Genomic DNA, 21,045 nt, shown 5'->3' with positions numbered 1-21,045 from the left:
TGGGGCTCAATAATTTTCAAATCAGTCTTGATATATTTGATGAAATGATTATAAAACATTAACACTGGTGGAGAAGACTATAAGATGTGAGTAATACTTTGCAACCAGCAACAGGGCATGGAAAGACTAAATTGGTGAAATTTTAAAAACATTCCCAGCTATTTTATGGGATGGACATTGAGTTAAGCTATAACTATTTGTTAAAAGAGAGGGGGAAGGAAGGAAGGAAGGGAGGGAGAGAGGGAGGGAGGAAGGAAGGAAGGAAGGAAGGAAGAAGAGAGGACAGGCAAACACGAAATTTAGTTTTTATGTATATGTCACGCAAGGCAGAAAACTGTCAGTGGTTCTACCCAGTTCTAACCATGTTGTTGATTAACATATCAACATTTCACAGGCTAAATCTGGCCCTTGTCCTAAGTTTAAACACCCATGATTTCTACATTTTAGTTAAGTATTCAACCACTCACCTATATGCCCAATCCCGACTTTTACATTTTTAAATTATCACAAATACAAATTGTATGACAGAAAAGATTATATGAGATTCACCTTTGGTGGCCATAATGAATTCTTATGAGAACAGAAACTCAGCTAGCCCGTTCTGATGTGTTCTCATTTGTGGCTACTTTAACATCTTGGAACCACAGTGTAGATTAGGCTAAAACCATACTATTCGTGAAGTCTAAAATGATTGCTGTTTGGTCCTTTGGGGGAGAAACATCTCCTGACTCTTGACCTTTCTGATTACAGTCATTTGCACAGTGCATTAAGTTTACCTCCAGCATCTAGAAGTTTTCCTTGTTGTAATAGAAATGAACACCCCTAGGGTCCGCTGATGAGTACAAACGGCACATCTTTCGCAGAGTCTTTGACATGGCTTTGGGTCCACAGAAGAACACACCAATGCTGCTGCTGCAGGGGCGGTAAGAAAAGGAGAGAGTGTTACCTGGGCAAGGCCAGCAGGAAGCCATGACAGGCCCAGGCAATTAGGAAGCAGCATGGTGGCAAGGTTATTTATTTATTTTCTTGTCTGTACCAACTTCCTTTTTTCTTAACATCCTTTCTGCTTCCAGTACATTGCTCCCATCAAGATTTCCAGAGCTTTTTGATTCCCAGAATCACAGGAGCCAGGGACTCAAGAGGCCAGAGGCCGGAGGGGGCTGTGATAATAGTACAGGGGTTTGTGATACAGTGGGTTTTGGTCAGGTGAGCTTGATCAACATTTTTCTTGGATCTGTGGATAAAATGTACATTCTAGGATCAGGACTTTTGACCAGTGTCCTTATCCTAGGACCTGGCTTAAGTAGACAAAGACTATACATTTGCTGAAGGAATGAACAAATGGTCATGTTGATTATTGCCTGCATGGTCTTGGGCAGGGCTGGAGGCCTTGTATATATATAATCTAAAGATAACAATTACATTGTGTGTTTTAAAGAGAGCAAAATAAGACAGTGTATTCAAAAAGTTTTTAAAAGGGTTAGTTATGACTAACGTCTTGTTCAACATTGCCATTTTTATAGATAATAAAATTTATATTAAAGCCATAACAACTTGATTTATTTATCCTACTAGAATTCAATTTGGACTTAAACGAAGAGAATGGAAGGGACAAAGCGTTGCTGAAGATGCAGTTTCCCAGACATTGTCATCTCTGACCCTTGCACTTCAGAAAATAGTGGAGAGGACATAGCTTTGCATCACATCACAAGAGTGCTCCTGTCCCTTGGGACTCCGCTCCTGTATCAACAGGGCACTGGTTCAGGGGTTCATATTGTCTCCTGAAGTCAGGACACACCGACCTCTATTGGAAAGTACAAAGGCCACAGCTCTCCTCCCTTGTATTCAATATTATTGTGCCCTGTGGCATCTTCTCTTCCTAGTCTCCAGTATATGCTGAAGTAGTTACTCAAGTCCAGATCAGAAGTACCTGTATTACTGAGTATAAAATTGTTAGGCAGACTGTTAAATTGCAGATTCTTTGGCTGGGATCCATGAAGAGTGTGTTTGGTGTGAAGCCAGGTAATATTGAGGCAGATGGCCCTGTAAGCCGTACTGCCTCAGAGAAATTCTTCAGATCCAGGGCCAGCCCACTCTACTGCCTCTGTTCCTTCCACCTGGCTTTTGTTAGTGTTTGTATAGCCCTTCTCTGCTTCGATTATACAGTGGCATGATTCTCTACCATATATCAGAGCCCTGTTTTAACAACATGCTCCAGGATCATGATGCCCATGGTAGAAGGTGATGGTTTAATCACGTTTCAAGCTACCTTCAAAGGAATTCACCAAATGGTTTCATTTACAAATAAGAATATCTCCAAAATGTCTAAGTGCTACTTTCATAGATATCCTTTCTATGACTTAATTTATGAAATTTTTTTTCAAAAGATGTTTTGTACTAAATAATTTGACTTGAGGCAATTTACAGGTGTTTATGGAACTAGAAGGTGAATGGTTTAAGGAGGTTGATGATGTGGAATGTCTTTCTGTATGCTGTGAATATGTGTTACTCCCATTGGCTAATAAATAAAGCTGCATTGGCCTACGGCAGGGCAGGATGGAGCCACGTGGGAAAATCCAAGAAAGAAAGTAAAATGAGAAAGGGGAGTGGGGAGAGACACCCAACCACCGTCCAAAGATCAACATGTAATGGGATACAGGTAAAGCCATGGAGCACATGGCAAAACATAGATTAATAGAAATGGGTTAAGTTATAAGAGCTATCTAGCAAGAAGCCTGACCCACAGGCCATACAGTTTGTAAGTAATATAAGCCTCTGTGTGTTTACTTGGGACCAAGTGGCTGTGGTACTTGAGTTGGAGAGATTTGTCCTGACTGCTGGTCCGGCAGAACCAGAGAAACTTCAGGCTACAGGTTGATGTCTCCATCATTTGGCTACTGCAAGCATTGGGCACATAATTATTTCCCCAAAGCCTTATTACTTCATATATATAGTCAGGAGCATTTGAGACCTTTCCTCTCAGGATTTCCTCTGCACTCTCAGCTTCTCTCTGAGGATGAAAGGAGGCATAGCAAGCCTGCCTTGGCCCTGTTCTTAGTCCGTGGTGGTTTCTGTAGCTGTTAGTTCTCGGATACCAGTATCACACGTGTCTGCAGGGCTTCTCCTGCTCCACAGAGTTGAACAGAAGATGGGAAGTGGGGTGTCAATGAAGGGGATTGGTCTTTTGAGCTCTGGACAGAAACATCTGAGTGAAAAAGGTCAGGCAAGGCCCTTCCTGATGAGGAGTCATAGCTTTGCTTTGGGCATGATGTGCAGAGGTATCCTTACATTCATTTTCAAAGGTGCTGTTATGGGTGGTGATATTTTTCCCATTAGCGTGAATGTCACCAAAGAGGTTGCCACTGGCCTGTTCCCAACAGGTTGTGATTGCCCTTTCATTTGTAGCCACAGTCACTGTTTGAGAAGCCGGTGGTGTGCTTTGATAAGCTGCCTTTAAGACCCCACTTCAAAGCATCCTGATTGTGGGCTGCCAGGTGGACCACTGGTATTTCCAGGGCCTCACAGCTCTCCTGCCTCTTTGAAGCTGAGGCTATTGCACTGCACAGCTAAGTACAAACGTTTCTGTCCTCAAGGTCCATAGCTGTCATGGTTATGCAGTCACCAGAAAGTCTCAAAAAGGCCATTCATTATCCACCCTTGACTGTGACCTAGAGGTCAGCCCTTCACCATCTCTCCTCACATTGCTGTCCCCAAGTAAGGTATTGTCCTCACCTTGATTTTTACCAACCTTGGCATTTATGACGCCAAGTCTGGGGTTTCCTGGTCATGAGTGCATCCCATAAACCATGGAGCTGAGAGAATCTGCACAGAATGGTGAAGGCACAGATGTGGTAGTTCCCCCACCCCCTTTTATGAGGCAATGGACAAGTACAGCAGAGCCTTAATGGGATTGCTAAAGAAAAAAAATTCTTCTATAAAAATTTAATTATCCACAATTGCTTAGAGTTAAAAAAGAAGATTCTGTGCAAAAGAAATATAAAAACACTAGACACCGTTTATCCTCTGGTTTACAGCCTGCAAGCCGCAGATCTTGCACACACGTGTGGGGCTGGATCAAGGAGAACATTAACGGCAATGGCGAGTCTGAGGGGCTGACTTTGATGAGAAAAGGACAGATTTCACAGAGGTTGAAAAAAATGGTTAACATTCAAGTAATTATTCTGAGCTCTGATAAACAGCAAAGAAGGTTCTTTCCCGGCTACCTACCCCTGTACTTGTTAAATAACCACTATGCTCTTCTCTGTGGGATTTATGTGGGTTTTTTTTTCCTCTCAAAACAGTTGAGCAACGCCATGCATGCAAGGCATCCAAAATATCGCCCACCAGGAGATCTCAGCCTAGCAGATAGATAGGAGTGTGGGTGTGTGCCTGGGAGTAATCCCACCACCTCCCCAGATTCGCGCGTTCTGCTGGCACGAGCCCCTTTCTCTTTAAATTGTATGTTTGTTTTTATGTGTTGGCTTTTATGCTTGGTAAGTTATAACCCTGTTGGGGCAGACCCTAAACCCTGTTTTAAAAAAAAAATCAAATTACTTTATACCCTGAGTGTGTTCTGCAAATAAAATCGATAAACAGAAGCTTCCTCCGGATTTATGAAGGCTTAGGACGCAGGCACTGAGAGCTACAAACTGTTTCAGACAGTGGACACACAAGCTCTGGTTAATCTTTCCCAGTGAATGTTTTTCATTAGAAATGCCTCCAAATGATTTATCACATAATTACACTTTATACAGCACCATCTTTTTCATAACTACAGATGATAGTCCTGCTGGCCAGTTCTCTCCCTTTGTAACCCATGTCTCAGTCAATGCCCAGCAGCAACAGTACTGATTCTCTCCGAGTGTACAGTGGTCAATCTTGACTGTCGACTTGATTTAGAATCACCTTGGAGATACACCCTAAAGGGAGGTCTGAGGGTGTTTTCAGAGAAAGTTAACCGAGGAGGAGGGAAGACTCCCTGAAGGGGCTGGGCTTTCACTCTGAACACAAAGGAGGAAGCTGGCTGAGCAGAGACAACCATCTTCTTCTGCTTCCTGACCATGGGTGCAATGTGAGCAACCACCTACCTCCTGCTTCCTCCGCCATGATGAACTGCATCCGCAAACTACCAACCCCAATAAACCCTCTCTCTCTGAGTCGCTTCCTGCCAGGTATTTATTTGGTCCTGGCAATAAGAAAAGTGACTAATGCAGTGTTCGCATTACTGAGTTGTTGTTCATTTGGATCTGCAGATGCCACTAACAAAACGCCTGTGCGCCTCTTCTCTGTCCCACTTTCCAACTGTCTCTTGACACACAGGGCTGTGTCCTTAGGATTCTTGACTCTTTTTCCTCTGCCTCATCATCCCTTGCTTGTTCATGCTTACCAGTAGGTATGAGAGAATAAAGCTGCTTCCCTTAGTGGGGTGGGGATGAGAAGGAAGTGGAAGAGAAGGAGGAAGAGGAGGAGAGGGGTAGTTGATTCATAGTATTGGATTCCAGAGAAGGGGGGAATAATTTTTCTTCATTCTGTCTTTTCCTTTACCCCCCATTCCACTAAGACATGTAAAGATATAAATAACCAAAAATATGTTTCCATAACTGTTAATTTGCTGAAATAAAGTCATCAAAAGTAAGTTTGCAGAGTAATAAGTCTATCCACTATTTACTTATATCCTTAGTCTCCCTACAACAAACAATTCTAGCAATTTTCATTGAATTTTTACTAGGATGTAACCAGTGAGCTGGATGCCCTCTGGTGGAAAAGGTACCATTTAGATATGGGGGCAATTTTCCCTCATCCATGATGGTGGCTTTATTTTTCTTACAAAGCTATAATTTATTGTGTGCTAGATTTACATTTAAATTTATTTCTTTGAGTGTTGTGAACATTTTAGTCATATAATGAATGTTTAGGATACCCTGTTAGATAAAGGACCCTTGTATGCTATAATCAGAATGCTAATTTCCTAAAAATATCACTTAACAACATTTTTGCACATATGCATGTACAAATGAGAATTGAAGGGTGTGCACACAAGCAAATGTGATTCCAGATGGACACATTACTCAATTTAGTAAAAAGGTATTTTTTACACTTCTGAAAACAATGGGGGTCTAAAATACATTCATGTCAGATGGATTGGAAGCCCCCCCTCATTGACACCTTCATGTCTGGGTTGGGTTCCTCTGTCCTAACAAACGATGACATTCTTCTTTGGGCCCCCCTCCATGATTAAAAAAACACTCCTATTGAAGTTTTGAAAACTGGGAAAATCTTGGAAGTTTTTGTGGTAATTAATTACATAAAGTTCACACCTGTAAGGCATGGTGAAGATATTAACAGGTAAGTCAAAAGCAGCAGACTATAAATATTTTCTGAAGTATAAGATCAAAAACTGAAGCCCCGTGGAAAAAACCTCTTAGTCAATTAGCTCACAACAGCTGAGCCACAAGGGTGAGTAGATGTACAATGTGTGTTTGTCAAAAAATAGCTAGATATGACAAAGCTATATTTGTTTTCACTCTGCCTGTCTTCTTGAAGATGATCTCCTGCTTTCTGAACACTTGTGTAAAGGTTGGCAGCATATTGAGAATGCTTACAGAAAATGAAACACAGCTTCCATTTCTGCGCAAAACACATTTCTATAGATTAGTAAGTCCCAGGTGTCAATGCATGCATTAATTAGCCCACTGTACTTTAAAGGGAGGGTGACTTGCCTTGTGTGCTTGGAATACTTTTCTGCACTTGTGTAATTGAAGTAATTGGCAATTGTCACATGTCGGAGAGTTTGGGCACAGTAAGAAATGACCTCTTTAAATATGTGTTCATTTGCTATTTGTTGATTGTCTTAAGAACTATACTCATGGTTTTGTAAATCAGCTTGTATAATTACCAAAATTAATTACAGATAAAAACAGCAGAATATACTTTCCTGTTTGCTTCTCCCAGCCTTTGATCTGTTTAAAAATTGTCTTTCCTGTTCCTCATTTGTATTCATTTTGATGCCATCAATTTGTTTCCCTATTACTGTTATTTTTGCAATTTTCTGGCTCCCTTAGAACTTGCTCAATCCGCTTTGATCTGCTTCCCTTCAAGCTTTATTTTTGGTGCTGTTTTTCATGTTCTGTAACTTTTTTTTTTTTTTTTTTTTTTTTGCACTCCTCTCCCCTCAGCTCTTTTGATTCAACTCTTTCTTAGGACGGGAACAAACTCCAGCTTTGAGTGAACAGGTAAATGTGATTACAGGGGTTTGCGCTAAGAATGCCTAGCTTTGTGCTGGTGAATAGCAATGGCTGAGAGCCTACTTCAAAGGCTCTCGAGAACAAAGAACCTTTTCTGAGGCCACTAACAAATCCAGCAATTCTTCCTGACCCATCTTTGCCAAGAGATACCAGCTAATGGCAGGACAAGCCTGTCCTGTGAGAGTGGCCAAGTGGGCTGGGAACAAACATCCCCATGACATAATAAGGGGAGAACATACTGTTTATCTCGCTAATAACCATCCTGAGGAAAATTAATGTTACTTTGTCCTTTGTGCAGAGCGGTGATTGGATTGTGTGTTTCATTTCTATCTGGACAAAGGCCAGCGTATTGCAATACTTCTCAATATTAGATTTTCTTGTTTAAAAATTAGATTTTATTGGCATTCTCCTTCTGTGATTTCTTCATTAAAAGCTTCATTAAGCATAAATCTCCTTTTACACAGAAGAAAAACAAAAAATTATTTTCAGGAGGTCATTTTAAAAGTCTTCTAGAAGGGCGACGCTAAGCTTCACACAGATTTGCCGTGTTCCAGGGGCCTGGCATTCCAGAGATGAAATAATGATTGATTTTGCATGGATTTATCTAATATTAATTATATTGATGCTTGAAGCTATTTAATAAGCTGATGTGTTCCAGAGTCTCAAGCTTTACAAATCTGATATTAAATCATTTTTTTTTTTCCTCAGGTAGGAAGTAGGCAGTAATGTCTTGGTTCGGAAGTGACTTAAGTCCAGGGGTCTCTTCTCCCCTCACAGACATGAAGTCATGCACCTGAGTAAGATAGTTTGTTTGCACAGCTGCCATGCTGAGAAATGCAGCTAGCCATTAAGGGCAACTGTGTGCTCTGATGGTGGGTTCTGGTATGGGGTGAACATGTCCCCGACAACAGTGGCAGGGAAAAGTGACGCAGTTTTCCCAACCTAGATAGAACTGTCCTCAACTCGCAGGGTCTACAGAACAGCGTTTTCTGAGCAGGGACTGCACAAGGCTGCGTTTGCCTTTGACTTCCTGACATTCTGGCTGTCTAGCTTGCACCCTCCAAGTGAAGGGAGACAATTAAATGATCTGATTTGAAAGGCCTTCTCCATGGGGCTGCAAACTTTATATTGTGACAAAGATAAACAATGCAGTATCAATGCAGGACAATCATACTAAAGACTGAGCTATCGACATGAATTTAAAGATGTCCGCTTCAAAAGCTCGAAATCTGAGGTTAGGCTAGGGAGCTATCTCATTGACAAATGCTTGCTAGAGCCCAGATGAAAGAAGTCAGGCTTGGTGGAGAGTGCTTGTTATCCCAGTTGCTGGGAAAGTGAAGACAGGTTAATCTTTGAGGCCCACTGGCCAGCTAGCCATCCCAATGTACTTGGAAAATGGGGTTCTAGGCTAGTAAGGAGAGACCCTGTCCAAAAAATCTAGGAGTGTGTGCCTAAGGAATGACACCCAGGGTGGTCCTCTGGCCTCCACACGGATGTGTGCATGTCATTGCCCCTCATTTCTCTCTCACACACATGGAGCCAGGAAGCAGAAAATTCATTTGTGATCAATGTGATCAATGAAAACTAAAGGTACAGATTTGTCTAAAGCCATACTTTTTTCCAAAATGAGAAATAAGAACAAAACCACCTAGGTTTTCCATATGAGCATATAACATGAAAATTTCTACATATAAGCTTTTTAAAGGAATTGCATATGAAATTATTCCGTTTTCTCTGGACAAGAACCAGATAGGTAGGTGTCAGGTGAGGGGGCACTTCTCTCAGGCCTTAGAGAGGCTTGAGAGGTTGCGACCCAGCAGCCATGGTTGAGTAAGGGCTGAGAGGAACTGAGATTCCTGGGGGCGGGTTGTTGGGATGGAGGCACCTGTTTGGAGACAAGGTGGGGTTCCAGCGTTCAAAGCTGGGTACCACAAGAGCCAACACAAGAAGCACAGGAAACAAGTGAGTGCCAGGATGTGATGGCAGAGGAGAGTTCCCAAGGCCACCTGCCCTGGGTTGGCAGCTCCGACAAGTCACCTGTAGCTGAGTCCATGGAGAAGAAGCTAGGTTGCCACATTGTGCAATGGATCCCTCTACCTCCCCTTGACTTTTCAGTGAGAAGTTAAACTGTCTCTGACTTTCTAGTTAGAAATCTGCCCCTCTTAGATGGATGCAAGTTTCTGCTCGTTTCTCCCCTCCACTACATGCTCAGCAGTCTTGAACCGCTCACAGAACATCCTTGTATTGGGTGCAAGGCTTCCCCGGCAGGCCGAGAGGACAAGCTGTACCCTCAGTTTGCAGAGGTCCGTCTCACAGCACACGGGGCAGTGGAAGCCAGCGCGACTTCACATACTGCGATGGATGCTCGTGAACCTTGACTGCTACCTGACGACTTCTCTCTCACTTCCCCTCCTCACCCAACGCCTGTCAGAATAGCTGGTTCACTAAAGCCAGACAGACACAGAGGCAGCCAATAAAAATAGAATGGCATAGTTCTGGAACAAAGAAAATATAGGGAAAAAATGTGAAAAGGAGCTGAATTGACCAAAAGATGATTTGTACTCACCATAAAAGAATTCCAGCATAAGGAAACTACAGAGAGCTTGAAGAAGCATGGCTCCTGTGAAGGAAGACCAGTGAGAAAATGCATATGCAGTCCTGGAGAATGGAGACGTGGTCAGAAACACAGGAGTAGATTTTTGATTTACAGATAAAGGGAACAGATAAAAACCCAGAACCCCTAAGTGGCATGATTGCTAAGATAGATAAGAGTAATGCATATTAAACTTTGTAATGCATATCAAACTTTGTAATGCACACATAGAGATTATGGTTCCTCGTTCCCTGGATATAATGTAGCTTAGGACCCTTGCCATTCTCTTCTGATCATTTATTCTATGAAGGTCAGAGTCCAATTTTTTATTTATTTTTATTTTATGTACATTGGTGTTTTGCTATGGGTGTCAAGTCCCCTGGAACTGGAGTCACAGACAACTGTGAGCTGCCATGTGGGTGCTGGGAATTGAACCCGGGTCCTCTGGAATAGCAATCAGTGCTCTTAACCACTGAGCTATCTCTCCAGCCCCTGATCACTTATTCTGATATTGTGCCTCCACACACAGTTTACATGTTGATACCTTCAACTGAAGTTCTCACCTGAAATCCTGCTTCATGTATCACTTGCTGGACATTTGAGTGTTTAAGAAGTATCTTATGTGAAACGTCAGAAATGAAGCTTCCCATATCCCTTGTCTACTACACAGCAATTCTCATGGTCATGTCCATGCTAATGAGTGGAGGCTCATTCTAACTTGGGTCGTGCCTCAGTCCATCAACAAGTCATGCCTTCAGAAAACGTTCAGAATCAAACTGCTCCAGTGTTCCCTGCCTACCAAACTGCCACCACTGCCTGCTCCTCACTGACCTCCCTACCCTGCTCCTAGGCCCATTACAGTCTGTTTTCTTACAGCAACAAGGGTGATCTCATGTCAGTCTTGGACTTATACCTCTAAGTGGTCTTTCTCTGGCAATCGTATCCAAAGTCTTATGATGACTTGCAGATGTCCCCCGACACCTGACCTAAATGCCATCTCTTAGGATTCTTCCTCTTATCTCCTCTGTGCCACTCACTGCCCCCCCCCCTCCGATCATGACAGGAACAATGTCCCTTGCCCCAGGACCTCAGCCCTTGCTTGTTTCCAGTTGCCCACATGGCACATTTCTTTACCTCCCTGTAGTCTTTCCTCAAATATGAAGACAGTGTCAGTGCATAGATGATGAAGGTCAGGACAAAGAATGACCTAGTCGTGAGGATGGATAACTCTCTGTCTTAGTGACTTACCCTTTACCAAGCTCTTCCACACTGCATGTGTGTTAACTTAAGAAAACAACCCCGAGCTTGAATTTATCACCTCAGCTTTATGTCTACGCTAAAAAAGAAAGATAAATTAAGCTTCCTTGTCCAAGATAGAAACTTCTAGTACTCCAGGCTTCTGGCCCCAAGGCAAGGCCCTCCATGCATTACAGTTTGTTCTAGAGTTATGAGAATAGTAGTAACACTTGAAATCAAGAAAACAGCAGCAGCAGCAGCAGCAGCAGCAGCAGCAGCAGCAGCAGCAGCAGCAGCAGCAGCGAAAGGTCACTGTTTGGGGCACTTTAGATGTTTCACTCTTTTTGTTGCTGTTGTGGAAGCCCGGGAGGCAAGCACTATTACTGACAGTTTTTAGAGGAGGAGACAGACTCAGCACAGGGTAGTTAGAGGACCTAGCTCTACCAGCAGGAATGGTAGAGCTAGGACAGACACTTAAGTAGCCCAGCTCTAGATCTGGGTCCTTTAGCACCCTGTCGAATCCCTGCTTTGTCTGAGAAAACTTTTTCTTTTTCCTTTTCTGCTAGACGTGCTAGACACACTGTAGCGCTAGATAGAATTGAATTCTCTAGTTGGGTAATTAGAGACTAACTGTGCTCCAAAGATTTTTTTGAAGGCATATGCTGTTTAAGAAATACCATCTTTAAATTGAGGTTAAGTGTGAAGATTTTCAATGTAATCGATGATCGTCTGAGTCTGTCAGGCAGTTAAACAGAGGTTTGTGGTTCCTGAAATATAAGACAGCCATGGCCATATTTTCTAAGGTGGATATTTTATCTTGGATTCTCAATTCTGACTGCAGATGAACTTTTCTTCCCAGCGACAGCTTGTATGGACTTCAGGGGGATCCCGGCAGGCTAGGGGAAGGGAGCTGGCTTTGCTCACCTGGGGTGATTGTAGGCAATCTGCTTGAATTCATCATTCCAGTTGGGTCTCCCATAGAAGGTCTTCTGCTTTAAGCCTGTGATCACATCCAGGCTTTCATCCCAGTGTAAAGCTATGTGAATAGCCTAAGTTAAAAATTGTAGTATCAGTTGACATTAAAGAACAACCATAAGAACCATCTATAAATAAAAGATGAACTCACTATCATCATTTGTATATTTAAAATATTTTTTAACAGGGCTCGAAATGCTTTATTAGCAGATGTCCCCAATGTGCTTTACAAGTATTGTGTCTCATCTGTCTTTGTATTTATTCTTGTTGGGACAAAATTCTTCTCTGTATATAGTAGATATGCAAAAACATAGCCTGGAAAGGATGGCTTTCTTTGAAAGGATGAGAGTGATACAGTAAATGTGGTTAAGTGAAAATACTGAACAAGTTAGTTTTCTTTCTGCCAAACTTCTCAAAAATCAGTTTCCCCTTGCTGTCCCCATTCATTTAATATTAACTCTAGGGGACTTGAGAAGGGGCATTTCCAGATTAAAGTGCCATGAAATGCCCAGGAGGAAGCTGGGTTTTACAATTGAATTTGCCTACGGAGTTGACATGGTTGATGGACGGTCATTCCCAGATATTAGGACTGGCCCCTCCCCCAGATACCAAAGTCTGCAGAAGCTTAAGAATATTTGTGTGTAACCTACCCACATCCTTTCATATATTTTAAATCATCTTTCTGGTTTATAAAGCCTTACTGCCACACAACTATTCGGTAAAGAGTTGTTGTCCTGTATTGTTTAGGGAATAATGTAAAGAAATAAGAAGGATTTATATTTTCAGTGCAGATATATTTTTTTAAAGATATTTTCAGTCCTTGGTTGGTTGAATGTACATATGTGGAACTCAAAGATATGGAGAGCCAACTGTATAGTATTAGGTTTTAAGCACTGGACGATACACTTGATGAAGGTGTGATAGGATGCTGAAGAGTAAGGGGTCTGGATGGAGCTCTGTAAGTGACTGACTTCAAATCCAGTGACTTCACCCAGCCCTTGTGTAATTAGGGGCCCGCAAATAAGAGCTTGGGGCACAATAATCCTTATAATTACCTACTAAAGCACGATCATTGGCTTCAGCCCCTGTAGATTCTAGAAGCTACCTTGTTCTTTCCACTTTGGGTATGTGTGCTCTGCACCACCCCCGAGAGCCGTCACCAACCCTGGAGCTCACACACCGATTTTCACCTCACCCTCTAACTCTTAATAGTTGTGGCAGTTTGAATGACAGCCCTGCTGCACTCGGCTTGTGCGGCAGTGGCTTCCTGCTTGAAGGGAACTTGCCTGAATGGTTCTCTCCCTAGTCTAAGAAGGCAGCCAGTGCCAGAGGTTCATATCCAAGTCACAGTGGCTGTCCGCAGACCAGTGGACAGGGGCAGACTGGCCTTCGGAATGCCAGGCTACAGGGAATTGCTGTCCAGCAAGTCTGACCTTAGGTAACAGTGCTCATATTGCAAGAGTTTGGAACCAGGACTCCATGCAGTGTGAAGATGGGGAAGTGGAAGAGGATGTGGACCGGCATGTCAGAGAGAGGAACCACCAGGAGCAAAAGACTTGAAAGCCTGAATGCACACAGCAGGATGCACAAGCATCCATCAGTCAACAGCTCTGGGGCAATAGGAAAATAGTGAGGCTCATCTAGAAACAGGTCAGGATAAGGAGGCCCCTAAAGTACTTGTGAAGACATTACAGTTTTATCTCATGGGGGGAGAAAGACCTTCCATACTTACGTCTGTGGGAACGCCCAATCTCTGGTGTTCAAACATTTGGAATTCTATCTGTTCCATATTTCTCAGCCCACTGTTCAATTAATCTCAAACTCTTTTGAGTTGCCCTTCATAATACCTCTCCCATCTGTCCCTTCTGTTCTTGTCAATTTGCCACTTTGAGGTTGTTGGATTCAGCTTCAGAACCGGCTATTTCTAAAACAGCCTCTCAGTGCCTGAGTTACTGACAGAATGCACCAACTATTTCTTTTCCTTAAATGTTGAGATTACTGATTTCCTGCTCAAAATCTGGAAGTGTGAAGAATTTCTGACATGCCACGGGAAAAACTTAAGAAGCTACCAACTTTAATTTACTTTCATTTAGGGAAAAAAAGTATATTTTATATCTTAGTCTTGAAAGGGGCAAAGATAGGGCAGGGCAGGGTTGTGTTGTCACAAAATCCACTTAGGAATTCTGTTTAGAGAATCTGAGTCTCATAAATCCCAAGCAACAGGGATTGGCTAAGTGGATGCTTGGGACCAATTTGCCTTAGAAGTGGTAGAGCTACCCAGGGGCTGGGAAGTTAAAACAAAAATCATGGCTGTGTTTCACCAAAGGGATCATCAGTCAACAATCCCATTGGGATAGGGAAAATGTCTGTTTGGAAAACATAATTAACTCTTTATAATTTATTAAGGTCTCTCAAGCCTGGTTCCCAAGAAACCTGCAATTCAAATGATCCCAGAGGGTTAAATATTTAAGGAGGACTACAATTAAGACCATAAAAATTCATAAAACTTTAGAATTTCAACCAGGGTCTTACTCATTTACAGAAGCACAAAGCCAAGGTACAATGGAGTTGAGGGGGGGGGGCATTCACAAAACAGATAGAGCAATCATCTGTAAATTTGGTGATTGGTGAAAAGCTCTTTAGCTTAAACATATTTCCCTTAAAAGTATATATCAATGATACCATCTACGTATCCTCTACAGAAAACACTGTTTAAAACACACATTTTTGTAACCTAGTATAATGGCTTTGTTAACTCCCATGTTTGGGGAGTCCAATCGGATTCTGATACACTAGTCATCATTGACATACTGACTGTGATAGTTTTTTTTTTTTAATCAGTATTGGAATAGCGAGTTGATACATAATTTTTGCCAGACTCCATCTTTATACTCCATGACTATAGTGGCTTGCAGAACACCTGCCTAAGCAGAAGGTCATCTCAGCTTCAGATGAGAAGACACACTGAACCTGCTTTCTGAGAACCCCTTAAGAGAGAGAACTCTCTATGCAAATCCTGTGTCCATACTAATTTTCTGGCTCACATGCTTTTCAATATGAAAGGCTGGATAAAAGCAACAGGGAATCTTTTCTGTTTTACTCTGAGCAGCATAGAATCAGAACCAATTAGGAATTCAACAGATGATACAGCCAATTAGTGACAGTCACCCATGCCACTCTTAAAAGTGACAAATTCAAACTTTAAGACTCCTAATATCTGGGTTGTCGTTTATTACCCAGCATGTTTATCTTTTTTATTCCACAGTAAGATAGCTAGAGGTCTTTTTATTGCTATATCTTAACTAGTTGCTTCCAGTCTAGTTTGGTTCTGTTCTTCTCTCCCTTTTGAAGAATTTTAGAATGATTATTTGGTGCTGCCTGGTAAGCCCGCAGCTCATTCTCAGAAATGGGTTCTTTGAAGAAGGGAGACAGTATTAGAGATCCTGGGTTTTACTGGTACCTGGTTTTCATCCCAGCCAGTGAGAAATAGATGGTAACTCAGCAAGTCAGCCTTCCCTTGCTCACTCATCCGTGTTTCCAGGGAAAGTAACAGATCGGCAAACCACTCAAATGCCCCGGCATCGCGGCAGATCCAATAGAAGTACACCTGTCAGGAGAGAAGGCGGGAGGCTCATCGGTCCTTCTTTCCACAGTGTGCTCATAATCACAGGCTACTTCATGTCCATTAAATGATTTGAGCCCAAATGGGCTGTTCTGTTAAACCACACGTTTTTCTCTACCAGTGAACAAACCATCATACTGTGATTTCTTTTGGAAAAGAAGGAGGAGGAGGAGGAGGAGGAGGAGGAGGAGGAGGAGGAGGAGGAGGAGGAGGAGAAGAAGAGAAAAATCCCATTGTGTTTGAAAAGGCCCAGACTGAATTCAAGGAGTCAGGGTTTCCGTGGGCTGTGCCAGCCTCTTTGGATGAGGATCAACTTTCCACACTTCTGGCCAGCCTTCTTCTGAACAAGATTAATAATCATAACTCATGGTGCCTTTTATTGCTCCCCAAAGGGGATACGCTGCTAGACCAGCCCCCTTCATCTTTACTTATGACCTAAGCTCAAGATTTCAACTCTCTTCTCCAGAGACCCTCCCAAAGGGTCGGGCACTAATCCACTTCACCAATCTACTTCACCGGCCACAGCCTCTGGAGAATGGAGATTATGGTAATTGCAGAATGAAACCTCACAAGACAGAAATTTCCTCTCGGTGAGACTTATCAGTGTCCTCAAAAGCCGGTGAGGAGTGGAGGCTGTGCCTGTGTGTGGACTGATGTAGTCAAACTGTTTCTGGGAAGGGATCTGTTTTTATTTACTTATTTTTGAAAACATTTTCTCCCGGTTGAGCAAATGGCAGGTGACAAGAAGCAGTTTGGGTTTGCTAAATGAAAGGCTTAGCTTTGTGCTTTGAGTTTCAGATAATTGTATCTAGAAAAAAACAAAACAAAACAAAAAACAAAAACAACAACAACAACAAACAAACAGGAGACGAATTTGTTCATTCTCTGGATTCCACTCCCATGTGTCTACCCCTGATGTCTACCCAAAGGGACATCTGTGGGGCTCAACAGTGTCTGTGGGGCCTTGTCCCCACTCCAGGCACTGTCTGGTGTGTTACCACCTGACACATTCCCTCAAATGGCCAGTGTTTGCTTCCCCCTCTCTCCTTCTCTCTCCCTCTTCCCCCATCAGCTTGCAAGCTCACTGTCATACAATCAGATTTATAGATGAGATTTAATTAGTATCACAAGGAAAAGAAAATCACAGAATGTATTTCATGGCTGAATATCTTGCCCATTCTTCTCAGATTTATGCAGGTCTTTGCAATGTTAGCAAGTCAGGAAGAGCAGGAGGTGAGAATCTAAGACCTCCCTCTCAAAATCAGAGGTTGCATATTTTCTGGATAGCTTCTGCTCAGATGAAACTCAAAATATTAATCCAAGGAGAAAGACCAGTGGGTCTCAACTTGTGGGTTGTGATCCATTTGTGTGTGTGTGTGTGTGTGTGTGTGTGTGTGTGTGTGTGGTTTGCATATCATATATCCTGCCTATCAGATATTTACAGTTCATAACAGTAGCACAATTACAGTTATGAAGTAGCAATGGAATCATTTTAACCATAACATGAGGAACTGTATTAAAGGGTTGCAGCATTAGGAAGGTTGAGAACCACTGCCTTACACCTTAGGCACAATTACCACCTCTAAAAGACTTCTCTCATCTTCCTGGCTGTCATCCCTCCCTGAAGTGCATAGTCCACAGTCCCTCCAGGTAGCTTCAAAGCAGAACAGGGAAGAAAGTGCCTCCTGCTGAATATTTCAAGAGTCCTCATGGACAGAAGGCAGTACCTATCTACTCACTCACTGGTTCACAAATGCTTGCACAATAATTACTATGGGTAGTGACCAGTTTACATTCTGGAATTATGATAGTGAACAAGACAGACAGGCAGACAGGCAGACAGATAGCCATATGTGTAAAATGCCCATCCTTGGAATTTGTGTCTTGGAGAAGGAGGTTGATGCGTACATACATACAGTATAGAATATGCCAGATGGTAATCAGTGCAGTGTAGAAACAGCAATCTGAGAAAGGTCATGATATTGACTCCAATGGCAAAGGGACCTCACTGAGGAGACACTTGAGCCATGGAGGGGAAGAAGGTGTTGGATGGTGTTCTAGTTTCCTTCTGTTGCTGTGATAAAAACACTTGAATCAAAAGAAACTTGATGAAGAAAAGGTTTATCTGGCTTAAACTTTCAGGTCACAGTCTGTCATTGATGTAAGATCCATAACCCAAGCAGGATCGTGGAGCAGGAATCATGGAGGAATACTACTGGCTGGCTTGCTCTCTGGCTCTCTCACAGGCTCATGCTTACCTAGCCTTTTTTTTTAAAAAAAATAAAGTCCAGGACCATCTGCCCATGGTGGCCTGGGCCATCTTGCATCAATTAATCATCAAGACAATTCCTCACAGATACAGTCACAGACCAGCCCGATCTAGGCAGTTCCTCAATTGAGGCTTCTCCTTTCGTATGACTTAGGCTGTGTCAACTTGACAGTAAAGCCTAACCAAGACACTTCACTCCTTGTGGACACAAAAATATCACTGTTAAATCATATCCCCAAGATCTCATGTTAATATCATAATATAAAACACAGTCTGCAGTTAAAAGTTCCATAGTATTTAAAAATTCCAATGCTTTAAAAGTTTAATGTCTTGTTAAAAATCTAAAATCTCTTAATGGTGGGCTTTTATAAAAATATAAACAAGTTATATATGCTGTTATTGCAAAAGGGAAGAACTGGGAATAAAAATAACCAGATCAGTATATGGAATAAGGGGGCATTCATTTACTGCTGGTGGGACTGCAAACTTGTACAGCCAGTATGGAAATCAGTGTGGAGGTTTCCCAGGAAGATGGAAATTCATCTACCTAAGATCCAGCTAGACCACTCTTGGACATACACCCAAAGGATGCTCCATCCTACCACAAGACACTCACTCAACCATGTTTGTTGCTGATTTATTCATAATATCCAGAAATTAGAAACAACCTAGATGTCCCTCAACAGAAGAATGGATAAAGAAAATGTGGTACATTTATACAATGGAGTATGACTCAAACATTAAAAAAATGAAGTCATTTAATTTGCAGGCAAATAGTTGGGACTAGAAAAAATTATCCTGAGTGAGGTATCTCAGACCCAGAAAGATAAATATGATATGTATTCATTTATAGGTGCATATTAGCTGTTAAGTCAATGATAACCAAACTACATTCCACAGAACCAAAGAAGGTAGGCCTACAGTAAGGAACTGGAGGGTACAGGCAGATTTCATTAGGAAAGAGAGATAGAATACATAATTATGGATGGATGAATGGCTGGAATTGGAGGATCAAGTGGAGAAGGGGATGGGGAGGAGGTTGATGGAGAGAACATACGGAGACAGTTAAAATTAAGGGCCATTTGAGGGATAGTATGAAAACATAATACAGTAGAAAGTTCCTAAAATATACACAAAGACTCAAAACCAGACAACACTCACACACGCACACACACACAAACATACACTTCATGACTCCTCAATCTTGCACCTCTTATACTTTAAAAGTCAGTACTAGGGTACTAGGTGGGTGATCCTTATACACTGCCATGTTCAGCTGCCGGCTTGAGATGCAGCTTTGACCCTCTGGACCATAGCTACTATGGGCTGACCCTGAGGAAACACTTCCCAGAAGATTTCAAGAATGATGCTGATGTCTTATTAATTGTAGCTGATTCTTTAGCCCCTGATGATCAGCATCCACTGTCCTAGTGAAGCCCAGGGTTGACCTCAATGGAATCACACCTTTTTGACAATCACAGCTGCTTCTTCAACTCCACATGACCAGCGATCACAATTCTTGGTCAAAATACTACATGAATGGCCCATAGTCCAGTTATTAATTACGTCCTTGCTATCTTCTGAAACCTCATGAGCCACGCCTCCACCATCCACATCTCCCTCCGTGTTAGCTTCCAAGATCCCATAAGAGTTCACTAAGCTCTGAGCACTCAATGGCTATTCTAGCCCAGTGTTCCAAAAATAATTAAAAAAAAAATCAAACCAAAGCGGACAATAAAAAAATTCCAGTTTCAGAGCCTGTTCCAACCTTTCTTATCTGAAACAATGGCCACGTCTTAGCTTTCCCCACACTCTACTCTTTGTCTTTTCAAATAGGAATTGTCACTGTCCCCGCTTCCTCATGGTATAGCAGTGTGCCAGTGTTCTTAGAGCTCGAGGGCCTTTCATGCTTTTCCTCCCTTGCTGTTGCCTTGTGAGTTTTCCCCTCCATAATTGACTTCTGGGCACACTGGCCTCTTTGGTGTAAGAGACAATGGAAGGAGAGTGCATTGGCCCTGTAGACGTGCTTCAGGCAGACAAAAGGAAGAGGAGACTTTGAACAGAAGAAAGGGGGTATTTACTTTGACTCCCTTTCATGTTTCTAATGGTGGGGACACTTACTGTGAAGAGACATCAGAGTTCCACCCCTGCATTTGGCCCAGGAGAAAGGACATGGTCAGTGGAAGAACAAGTGTCCTAAACAATGGACGGCGGCTCTGTGATCTGTGCCTTCCCCTCCTTAGTCTCCAAAAATAAAACAAACCTGGAATCAGCTCTCTGTGCAAAGCATGGCTTTGAGAATTCCACAGTAGATACTAGAGGTCTAAAATACCCGAGGTTAAAAGATTTTATTAAGCAGAAAGTCAGTAAAATAACGTTCTGAACTTTCATGGCAACAAAAGCTACCCTACATTCTTGTAGAGACAGTGTAGGCTCAGGCGTTTTAGGAATTCATTCTGGGATCATGAGATTCTCTGTGCACATGGCCTGATACAGGCTTTCACTATCCCATCCTTTGGGGGCACTAAAGGCCTGACCTAACTCAGCTGTGCCCATCATGGAAGTCTAGGTCTGAGCTATATCCATTATAGTGTACTCTGTCATATCTCGACACATTTTCATATTCCAAAGCCCAACTCCTCTGTAAAGGTCAGTAGCTCATGTATAACAGGTCAGAATGATCTATGGTCAGTAGGAGATAAAGCTTTGCAAAAATTTTTTTTGAGCAAGTCCTGAAAATAAAAAAGATAGAGCTGCTAATTAATTTTTCTATTTGGCCTCTTGGATTCTCCAAGCAGAGTGTACTGTTTTCAGGCTATACCATCTCAGAAGTCCACACAATGGCTCCGTTACATATATAACATGTGAGGCCAAAATCTGTTTCCCAAGAATGAATGGAAAAAGTATTTATTTATAACCCACTGCAGAGAAGGGAAGTGTTCAGGCAGACACAGATGTAGAAATGAGAAGAACGCAGCCACTAAATACAATGGACCCCTGGGTTCTGTGACCTGCCCTGAAATCCTGGCTTCGCCATGGAGGCACTGTGGAACTGGGGCAGGTTATTTAGTTCAAGCTTCTCTTACCATGTGGATAAAACACCCAT

General features: G+C 42.3%; 1 protein-coding gene across 1 annotated transcript in view; it reads right to left on the bottom strand.

The window, feature by feature from the left end:
* Positions 1-716: 716 nt before the first annotated feature.
* Positions 717-21,045, bottom strand: part of Nox3 (NADPH oxidase 3) — a 62,231-nt gene continuing 41,902 nt past the window's right edge. The window contains exons 11-13 of the mRNA XM_052751591.1: positions 15,509-15,655; positions 11,998-12,122; positions 717-912 (exon numbers count right to left, since the gene is read on the bottom strand). Coding sequence (XP_052607551.1) covers positions 786-912; positions 11,998-12,122; positions 15,509-15,655 — 399 coding nt within the window. The 3' untranslated portion in view covers positions 717-785. The remainder of the gene's footprint in view (positions 913-11,997; positions 12,123-15,508; positions 15,656-21,045) is intronic.

The sequence above is a fragment of the Peromyscus californicus genome, unplaced genomic scaffold, assembly GCF_007827085.1.
Source record: "Peromyscus californicus insignis strain IS unplaced genomic scaffold, ASM782708v3 Scaffold_22__1_contigs__length_63687245, whole genome shotgun sequence".
Lineage (NCBI taxonomy): Eukaryota > Metazoa > Chordata > Mammalia > Rodentia > Cricetidae > Peromyscus > Peromyscus californicus.
Note: the sequence above shows the minus strand (reverse complement) of the source record. Positions and strands in the feature narration are given on the sequence as shown.